Raw genomic sequence first — 11,632 nt, forward strand, 5'->3', positions numbered from 1 at the left:
AAGTCATCTAAAATGACACTCCAGTACAAGGGGCCGGAGCAGGAGCCCTGCGGGCACCCCATAGTCACCTTTTTACTAACATTAACTTCACCATAGTTTAGGACAGCAAACCTGTCCGCAAAATAATCACAAATTAACTTGTAAAGGTTACAAGGACAGTAGTTCTCCTCCAACCTCTTGTGAATAAGGGGCCACCAGGCACAGTCAAAAGCTCCCTTTATGTCCAGGCATACCGCCATAGTCCAAACCGCATTAGCACGGCCATGCTCCAACTTAGAAACCACTCTTTTAATAGCATCCTCTGCACTCCTATCCTCCCTGAAACCAAATTGATTTGGGTGGAGAGGGTTGGATCTATTCAACCATTCTGTTAAACGTCTAGTAATGAGCTTGTCCAACAGTTTGCCCATAACAGGCAATAGACAAATTGGCCGATAACTGCTAATATCATCCATAGGCTTCCCATTACCTTTGTATATCGGGACAACGGGGGCGATCTTCCAATCCGTGGGAAACACCCCATAACGCAGACAACCATTAAAAAGGCTTAGCAAAAAGTTTGGCAGCCTATTATGAATACCAGTAATAATCTCAATAGTAATACCATCATGGCCAGGGGCCTTTCCACGCTTAAACCTTNATCCTTCCACTACTATACCCGCTTTAGAACTTCTCGAGTCAACACTCCACTCCTTTTGTGACAAAAACGACTTTAAATTTACCCTTAGTACCGTATCTCTCATATAAATTAATTCCGCAGATGGCCGATTCAGACATTGAATGGCGGGAGACAGATTCTTCTTCCTCCCACTCCGAGAGACGGGAAGTAAATATCTACCTCTCTTAGAGCCGCCGTAACGTGTGCTCAAGACCAACGAGCCAGAAACAATACGTCGGCAACCTCGATCCTACGTTTGGGATATTTTTGTCCCGCATCCGAAGAGACGGCCTTCCGAGAGGAACACCGTCAAACAGAAGCATACATCAAACGGTGGAACAACAATTCCTCGAGTCAACCCTCAACTACTACAAGTCAACCTCAAGTTTCTTCAACCCAACATACAACTACTACGAGTCCACCTAATCAATCACCCACGTCGATTGCGTGGATCGGACACCCTCCGTCCCGGAGAACTGATCCGCGACGATCCTCAACACCCCATTCTAATTAAAATAAATTTATATCATTTTTTTATGTTTTATCATCACCTTATATTATAAAATCTCTTTATAACTTGTTGCGAATTTAAATGTAATTTGACTTTGATTTTATTGGAATTTAAATAATTTGATTGTATACCCACCTCCTCACAATTCAATATAACTTTCTTTAATTGACCAATAATACCTCTCCAATTTGCTCTATGAGTGTTGTATTTCTGGATATTGTCTGTTACATGGACATCAGAAATATTATATGTGATATAACGGTGGTCAGATAGCGAGATAGTACCCTGAACCCACCAGTCATGGATGTAGCATAAAGCGAGATGATTACATAGGGTTATATCAACATTAGATGAGCCATTGGAACTCTCGAACGTGGGCAGATGACCTGGCTCATTTAAAACATACAAATTTTTCTCATTCAAAAAAGCTTCAATAGTGTCACCACGATCATCAACAGTATCTTCATGCCATAAATAAGCATGTGCATTGAAATCCCCACCGATCAAAATACCATGGGTGTCACCATAAACAATAAGTAGTTCTTCCATAGTCAGCAGAATCTCTTCAACGTTTGCCTCCATTGGAACATATACACTACCAAGTATCCAACGCTGATCACCGTTGATATATTCAATAAAAGTCTGAAAGTTGGTACTGAATTTTGTGAGAAGTAAACTTTTAATATTAGAGTTAAGAACACCTATCATCGTCCAGGGAACGCCCTCTGTACAATAATAAATCTTCTGCATATGTAAAGGCCAGCCATAGGGAATACCATTCCTTTGGTACGGCTCCTGAATAAGTAATACATCAAAATCACCTGTAGAATAAGCCACCAGTTGGGATACCGCTGAGATACCCCTACCGATATTAACTTGCAGTAACCTAAGTTGACTAATTTTTATCACTAGAATGCCTTATAAAGTTGTAAGTATTGGCGCTATCCATAATCAGTTCTTGAAATTATTGTTCTAACTATTTTAGTACGTTCCACACATGAGCTGTTATTCGCTCGATGAGCAAAATTTGGAGACTTACTTCGTATACAGTTTATGCAACTTGGCGATTTACTTTTATTTTTACAAGCCGAAAAACGATGATCTCCCCCGCAATGATTGCAGAAAGCTCTATCACTCGTGCAGTCCCTGGCATAATGACCATATCGGCAACATCGAAAACACTGAACAATATTATAATAATCAGCAACGCCGCATCTCATCCACTCTATATTCAACTTCTTCATTTTTGTCAATGTTCTCCGAAGTGGAGAAGACACCTCAAACACCCAATGCGAGGCCTCGGGTTTCTTTCCCCATCTATATTTAAAAGATATGTCCTTTTTGAAGTTATCAATATCACTATCATACATGTTGGTTATTATATCGTTTTGTTCATATATAGCCTTTATAATACTTTCCTTATCCAATTCTGAAGGTACGTTGTATATGACCATCCTTGGTAATAACTTCCTGGACTCCTTTACAATTAAATTTTTAATTTTGCTTATTTCCTGAATGATACTCTTAGCACCACCATCTCCCTCCACTTCCAGCAGAAGAGTTTTGTTACGTATCTTACGCATCTTGAGTATGCCCATCTTCAAATTCCTAGGGTTAATGTGGTTCTTCATTTTCATCTTTATACTTTCAGCATCCTCGGTGCTATCTTTACTGTCCACAAGTATGACTGTGCCGGACCCCGAGCGAACAGGGGCTGTCTCGGTTTTCCTTATAACATCTGCGTAACTGGTTTGCTGACCTGTCTTGACACTATTAGATAAAAGTTCATCAATCTTCTTTTCGATGGCCTTCAATTGTACATCCTCACATTTATTGGTATCCTCGAACACGTTAGATATTCTGTTGAAGAAGCTCAGAATACAGCTTGCATGGGTCCTTAACTTGGAATNTTTATCCTTGGCTATTAGTTATAACAATAAAATAAATTTAATTTATAGTACAGTATATATTAATATTAATAAGTGCCTACTATTTCAATTCACATACTTTGCACAAAGGACAAGGGCCTGGCAAAGATCTGCCGCCCAGAGCCTCGCAATGGATAAGGCCGCCGCTGCTCACATATATAAAGATAATTGATACGCAACTCACAAAAAATTAACTACCGACTCAACCTTTGAACTTCAACCAGATATTGATATTTTACCAGCCGATAACTCCTTGGCCCTAATGGAGATCGATTTAGTACGACTTCTTTCGACCCGTCAGAGACCGAGTCATTCGTATACCGTCCCACTAACAGCAATTATTATCGCTGCGATTACAATCGTCTCCATCGTGGGAATAGCGAGCCTTTCTTACGTCATTTATCGATGTTACCAAAGAGCCCATCGACCGCCTCGTTTTAGACGACATCTAACTATAACCTTAACGGAAATTCCACAGGATACTCCTTACCGATCAACCACTCCTCCACCTCCAGGGGTTCGAACTCCAATTATGTAATAAGCTTTAAACATCAACTTAAATATCATCGAATTTTATACCACATTTGAAAATATTTTTATGCATATCATTTTTTAACGCATCTGATTTTAACTCTCTTCTTTACAGACCTCTCTGCCTGGACCTTTCCGCTCATTACCAGTCAATTATGACCTCTACCGAAGTATCTGATCCAGCCTTAATGGAGATTTCAACGCGTCCAATCTGTTATACGCTGGTGCAAACCCCCGTGTACAGTACCAGCGTTCGAACGGACGCATCGTTTATTTCCAATGTCGGGAACGAATCACCCATTGTCACACTTGCGGAGAGACTGTCGGTTATATTCGATGTTTAGTTGTGGAACAAATAGCTCGAACAGTGAAGGCTCCTTGTTCTAACCAACCTCTAGGATGTCCAAATCCTAAGAGATATCCGAAGAGAGCGCGAAAGAAGTTGTCCCTTCCGACCTATCACATGTCCTGTCGACGAGGATCAATGTACTGTACCTGGATAGGAGAGGATGCTAACCTCGAATCCCATCTTGTGCAAATTCATCATATTCCTATTATAAATGGGAACACATTATTGTTCCTAGGGGTCGTCACCCAAATTAATGCTCCTGTAACTCGGGCCACACTTTTAAAATGCTTCGATCATCGGTTTCTAATAACTGTCAAAAAACAGAATTTATTTCGACCCAGTTATACTATTCGAGCTCAAATATAGTCACCGTTCAGTACAACTTAAATTTAATTGCGTTATTNTTTTCATCTTTATACTTTCAGCATCCTCGGTGCTATCTTTACTGTCCACAAGTATGACTGTGCCGGACCCCGAGCGAACAGGGGCTGTCTCGGTTTTCCTTATAACATCTGCGTAACTGGTTTGCTGACCTGTCTTGACACTATTAGACAAAAGTTCATCAATCTTCTTTTCGATGGCCTTCAATTGTACATCCTCACATTTATTGGTATCCTCGAACACGTTAGATATTCTGTTGAAGAAGCTCAGAATACAGCTTGCATGGGTCCTTAACTTGGAGTTTGCGTTGTCCTCCAGATATTTCTCCAGTTCATCCTTTATACTCCGTATTTTGGCTTTGGATGTCTCTGCATTCTCCGACGAATTCATCACTGAAACCTCGCTGCCGGAATCCTCCCCATCCATGCTCATAGCACGGAGGGAAGAAAGAGGAAAGAGAAGTAGAAAAGAACAAGAAACAAGAAAAAATGTCAGAGAGAAAGAGTCGCTTTCAGCACCCCTAGACGGGGCAACAGGGCCGCCACGAGTAGGCAAGCGACTAAGAGTCAGAAGTGTGATCGACTGAAAGTAAAGTGCCAAAGGAAACACTCCCACAAGGGCTGCAAGAATAGACGCACAGAAGCCTCAATCAGCCAAACAAAGTCGCACACTGAAAATTAGGGACTCGGCCCCAACCCAGTTATACTATTCGAGGTCAGATATTATCACCGTTCAGTACAACTTCCAAATTTGATTGCGTTATTAATTTTCGTAGAGGCCGAATCACTCTTGGCTGGACATCTGTACTGTACATTTTGAACCCGAATCTCATCCTTCCACTACTATACCCGCTTTAGAACTTCTCGAGTCAACACTCCACTCCTTTTGTGACAAAAACGACTTTAAATTTACCCTTACTACCGTATCTCTCATATAAATTAATTCCGCAGATGGCCGATTCAGACATTGAATGGCGGGAGACAGATTCCTCTTCCTCCCACTCCGAGAGACGGGAAGTAAATATCTACCTCTCTTAGAGCCGCCGTAACGTGTGCTCAAGACCAACGAGCCAGAAACAATACGTCGGCAACCTCGATCCTACGTTTGGGATATTTTTGTCCCGCATCCGAAGAGACGGCCTTCCGAGAGGAACACCGTCAAACAGAAGCATACATCAAACGGTGGAACAACAATTCCTCGAGTCAACCCTCAACTACTACAAGTCAACCTCAAGTTTCTTCAACCCAACATACAACTACTACGAGTCCACCTAATCAATCACCCACGTCGATTGCGTGGATCGGACACCCTCCGTCCCGGAGAACTGATCCGCGACGATCCTCAACACCCCATTCTAATTAAAATAAATTTATATCATTTTTTTATGTTTTATCATCACCTTATATTATAAAATCTCTTTATAACTTGTTGCGAATTTAAATGTAATTTGACTTTGATTTTATTGGAATTTAAATAATTTGATTGTATACCCATCATATACATATATCAATATATTGTTGTAATTTCCTTTATTTCCCTTATTACTATAATTACGGAACAGAGAGAGAGTAGTCTATAACCGCAATCATAGTGTCTTATCGCGACAAAAGTATCGAGTATTTCCTCGGCGGAAAATAGCTTAATATGATTGTAATGCGACCGGATAAATTACCGATTCTCTATGTAAAAAACAAAAGAGATGATGCGAGTGCCCGCACTTATCAATTGGGTTTTTCAACTTTCTTGTTCGCTTTTCAATAAAGCGAAACAACGAATAATCATGTATAAAAAAGAAAAATTTTAAACTCTTGTTTTTCACTCGATAAAAATCTAAAGAGATACGATCGTAACTTCACCGGATTCGCTTCCTTTCGGAGGTGACGCGGCTTCCTCGTGTGTCACCCGGAATCTATTAAAGAGAAAAAATAATCAACTATTGGACGGCGACGAAAAAAGTCCTAATGTGGCCGCGGGAAAAACCCAAGGGCCACCCCCTAATAAAAAGGGAGAGGTCGACGAGTCGAAGAGAGTCCTCGAGTGTTCGGCGAACTGCGCGCGTGTGTCGGTAGCCGCTAATCGTTGGCCGCCGCCCTAACCGTTCCGATGGGAAGATTCGTCGCCACTCCAGAGAACTGTGGAGTGGCTCCGCTAGCGAAGTTTCGACGGTATTATGCAAGTTACGATCGTATACGTCGTACTGTACAGTACATTGATACGAAGACAATGATTATATTCCGCCATTTTTCTGTACTATACAGTAATTACAAATGTAGTAAAAACAATATTTTTACTTTCGTATATTAACTTTTATTATCGCCAACTTTTTATTTGCAGATTCACCGTCGACCAAAGGAAGACACTCCCGTGTAATAACCGAGGAATTGTTTCCCGGAAAACACGAGAGCGTTCGGCTTCTGTTTACGGAAGATTAAATTGAAGAAATGGCAAGAAAACGCATTTGTCGCAAACGAAGGAAAAGAGGAAATCGAATGAAGATTCTTTAAAATTATTATCCAAAAGTTTTTGCAAAACGTTCTTCGTATCAATCGTTTCCAGAAAAATATATTTCTACGTATAAATGATATAATTTGTGATAGTATTTATGCTTGTTGGTTATAATTGTAAACATCGGAAAGCAATTGGTTTACGCGGTGCGAGGCAATCGTCGAAGTAGGTGGTAACCCCTAAACTTCAGTTTAAGGAAAACTCGCGAGAAAATTCAAATTAATCTTCTACCCGCAAAGGCAAGTTTTGACAATATTTTATAAAATAGGGCACTCGAGTTTACAATTTTACGTATTTGATTAAGCTAAATCGTCACTTTTGATACTTTTATTTATATTTTACAGATTTCTCTGGTAATAAAACGAGGAACGGGAAGTATCGATGTGGCGGCTGCGAGAAAGAATTCATTTCGAAGGAAGGATTAAAATGTCATGGAAGGATTCACCCCGGAGAAGGGCTCCCGTCTTGCCCATACCGTAATCGTAAGTTCAACTATTCCAGCAATTTAAGTAAGCGCGTCCATATTCATACCGGAGAAAAACCCTTTACTCGCCATCGGTGCCAACGGAGTTTCACGCGAAAAGGAAATCTGATCCGGCATCTTCGAACTCACACGGGGGAGAAGCCTTTCGCTTGTCGAATTTTCAAACCAAGTTTTAAGCAAAAACGTCATCTGATCGAACGTCTTCGTCTTCGCATCGGGCGGAAGCCGTTCCCGTGTAATTATTGCGTACAAAAGTTCCCTTTTAAAGCCGGTTTAAATCGTCGTATTATTAAATGTCGTAATAATACGAATTTTAAATAATATTTTCTACGAAGGAACGATAAAACGAAAAGGGACGAAAATGATTGCGTTGTTCCATTTGTTTGAAAAAACATTCAATAAAATGTAAACACGCGCATTATATGTAAAAATCAGTAAATTTTGAAGTTTTATTTTATCGTAATTTCTGTATTGTATTCGAACAAAATGTTTTGTAAAATTGTTAATAAATGCAAGTTTAATTAAAATAGTAAAAATACAACGTCTTAATGGACGTTACGAACTTTCTAATTTTTCCAACCGTTATTTTTCAATCGGTCGATAGCCGTCACTGGTTTATTAAAAACTCTGACCAAGGCAATGGCGAGCTTTCGTTACGTCTCCGGTTTAGTATTTGTTGTACGACTTACTGCGGTAGAGTCCATTTGTATTAATCGCAGATAACTAGTTTTTTGTTCCAGAAACAAGCGATATCGTAATGTTGTTTAGTAACCGATCCATTGTCTTCGCTCGTTTATCGGCAGCGAAGGCCAGCGAGAAGCTGACCGCAGTAAATGTGTTGTACGGTATTGTTTACTTTATCGTAAACTGTAAAACGTCTTTGGAACCTTAACAATGGGCGAAGGTCGAATCCGTAAGAACCGAGAGAAGGTACAGGTACTAATTTTCGAAAGTTATCGTCGTTCGCGTAAAATTTTGAATTACGTGCGACGAAATGAAATCACTCGCGCGCATTAATTTGTAATTAATAAAATACAGAAATGCAGATTACACTCAAATTTAAATGATCCTAACAGAGAAATTATCCGTTACCTAAATCTAATCGTTTCGGGCTATTCGAATCCAAAGTAATTATAACCTCGTACGTGTAATGACTCTAAAATCTCGGTTTAATATCAGACTTCTTACACCGAAACAAGGAGACACGTAGACCAAATGGAAAAGAAACGTTTCTTTCCCACGTATGTACGAATGTCTTTATTGTGGAATCCATTTCGGAGCCAGTCCCTCCTCGGCCATAACACGGAGTAAATTACGGAAGAGGTAGAGGTCTGTAAGTGATAATTCTTCGAGGCCAAATGGAAGAAACACCGGTAGTGGATATAAGTTGGCGCCCGGCCGTGCGAAGTTTTCGTAGTTTCTCGTGGCTTGTAACACTTAAATAGGGACCAGTTACCCATATTATTGGAGAGCGGGCCCTTTAAATTTAGTGCCAAGCGTTTTTATTGATTGTCGCGTTGTTTGATTTCGCGAAGTATCTTCGAATGTAGACGACACTACATAAAAACGAGAAAATTACTTTGCCTGTCGGATAATTTAAACTTAACTCTCGAAGAATTATTCACGCATTAAGTCTAATTCGCAGCTTAATAATGTTTATTCTGTTTAAAGCAAAAACAAACAATGTTAACTTACATAAACACTATTAAGAAGCAAGAAAAGCGATTTTAATGATTTCGAGTTCCAAAAAAAAAAACAACATAATCGATAAGATTTTTAAACCTCTTGGCATTTGCCGGCACAAACGGGATGGGTTTTGCCAGCCCACAACGGGGGCCGACTTTTTCGTATTCGATCCGGTGCGACGCCACGAAAAGATTTAATCGAAACGAAACAATTATACTACGAGACGTACCGTACAGGTGATAGAAACACGCCGTAAACGACGAGTAAAAGTTGGAGTAAAGGTAAAATTTCTTCTTATCGCCGTCGGATCCAGAAAAACGCAAAAGCCAGGCAAACTCAAAATTAAAAATACAGTATATCAATAATTAATAAATACTTTAATTCACGCGCGGATTGAACGGAAAAGGTCCGCGATTATTGGCCGCGGCAAATGTTTTTAAACAACGCTTCGAAGTTGGAAGGCAAATTTTAATGTTTTTCCCGTCGATGGGAAGACTTAAGGCCCGGAGCCCCGTTAAATCTTCGCGATTTATTCTATACGCGAGAACGATAATTTACCGTATTATATAAAAGTCTAAGAACGTCATTTTGCCGTTTGAGCTTCGAAAGCATCCCGTGTTTACTAATCCGCGTATAGAATCCATAACCATACATTTTTCGTTAACTCGATACAAGTTCGTTTTCCATTAAAGCCAACGTCGTTTATTTGGTAATTTAGTAAAAACCAAACACTTTTAAGAACTTAACACGATTATAAAATGGTTTACCCTCTACCATCGAGAGTATTCGCCGTCTGCGAAATTGGTAGTAGCGTAACGCGTCTTTCACGTGACGGAGAACGTGGCAAATTCCATTATGGAATTATCCATCCCTATTTGACAATTTTACGTATTTTTGGCATATTTATACCCCGGCAAAAAGACGGTCTGCGGCATGAAATATTGGCTGTTCCAGGGTATTTTTTATCGTCGTTTCTCGTATATTTCCTCTTGTCCGAAGATATTTCCATCGCTTTGGTGAAATTCGAACTTCGCGGCATCCCGAAAGTTTGGAAAATCGTCGGCCAAAATGCGCGGTGTGTAGCGTGGGTTACGATTCTCATTCCTCCGCGGTATTTGTACATTTACGACAAAAATACCCGCGCCGTAATAAAGGCCGTCGAGTTCGCGGACGAAGGCGTAAAGCGCGCCGGTATACTTATTGCGGGAACTTTTTCGGATACAACTACTCCGTCCTTGGGGAAATATTCTATCTGCCATCCGCGGCATCTCTTTCGGCTCCGTCTTATTCCGTATTCTTACTTTCCCGGCCACCGAGTTATTAGGAACGTTGTCCTCGGAAATAAAACGAAATTCGGTCGGAGGCGAAGCGAAGAACAAAGAGACGTTATTCCAATTATCTTCTATGTTTTACTTTATTAAATTCGTCGATAAACTACTGTATATCAAACGGGTACGGCCGTAATAATCGCGGTAATCGTTCCCGTTGCGCGCGTTTCGTATATTTAAGCGCTACTTTACGGGACGTGTACCTCAAAATCTATCGCTTTAATGTTTGCGTGTTTTTTGTCCGGAATAGGCCCGATAGGTTTATTTTTATACGCGACCACAATCCCTTCTAAGGTAAGTTTATTTTCCTCGAGATTACATTTACGATTCCTTTAATAACCCGAAATCTTTATAATTCAGACTCGCCCATTAATTTCGTGTATCTCGGACGTGTACATTGGCGGCGACGACCACAACTAGCCCTAAACGCATTGGTTCAAAAATATTCACCTACTATAGGTAAATTCACGAGACGTAATCGTGCTTTTGGCCAGCTCTCGTTTTAATTATACTTACGAATTCGATTAGGTCCACCGCGGAATGGCCCGAGTGGGAATTGGAGCCCAAGTTCCGCCAAACAAAACTCTTTTTTTGTACATTTTTCACATTATAAGAAAGCCAATTTATTCCTGGAGTAAGGAAAACCGAAACTATAAAAACCGAAGTATAAAATACACCGCGCGTACGCGGTCTTATAAAGTACAAATCTGTGTATATTGTAGACTTAATCGCGAGTTTTATTGTATTTTCTTCGTTCCCGAAACCTGAAAAATTTCGAACGGGGCCGAAATTTCGCCGCGTTTGTTTTCGGTGGCGTATTTGAGGATTATCGATTCGGCTTCTTCCGAAAGACGACGTTTAACACCCGGTTCCACCTTTTCGAAGATGGCTTTAGGTAATGCTGCAGAAAATATATCTGAAAATATAAATTATAGTGGCGTAAATACCGCGTGTTTCGATTTAGTCTTTATTAAAATAAATACAGTAGACCCCCCTATAACGCTTAGATACGTTCCACGCTAACCGAAAATTACGTTGTAGGAATGAGCCAATCGCAGCCCGATAGGTGGGAACTTTACGGACTAAGGCTGTTCGAAAGGTTTTCTTCTATAAAATTAACCGATTCTAGACTAATTCCACTCAACATTTCCAAAATACGTATAATTTTTTGGGAATAATCTGTATAAACTATGCTATAAACAAAAAATTGTAGGATTACTTACACCGTTCGACTACGCCGTTGCTTAAAGCTGGTTTTCATCGCGGAACAG

The 11,632-nt window shown here is 40.2% G+C and overlaps 1 protein-coding gene across 1 annotated transcript in view; it reads right to left on the reverse strand.

Moving 5' to 3' along the window:
• Positions 1-11,008: 11,008 nt before the first annotated feature.
• LOC111633900 (hybrid PKS-NRPS synthetase prlS-like) overlaps positions 11,009-11,632 on the reverse strand; it is a 19,716-nt gene continuing 19,092 nt past the window's right edge. Inside the window, exon 6 of the mRNA XM_023378554.1 lies at positions 11,009-11,277. Coding sequence (XP_023234322.1) covers positions 11,099-11,277 — 179 coding nt within the window. The 3' untranslated portion in view covers positions 11,009-11,098. The remainder of the gene's footprint in view (positions 11,278-11,632) is intronic.

The sequence above is a fragment of the Centruroides sculpturatus genome, unplaced genomic scaffold (genome assembly GCF_000671375.1).
Source record: "Centruroides sculpturatus isolate CEXI.00-Female unplaced genomic scaffold, Cexi_2.0 scaffold747, whole genome shotgun sequence".
In the NCBI taxonomy this organism is placed as follows: domain Eukaryota; kingdom Metazoa; phylum Arthropoda; class Arachnida; order Scorpiones; family Buthidae; genus Centruroides; species Centruroides sculpturatus.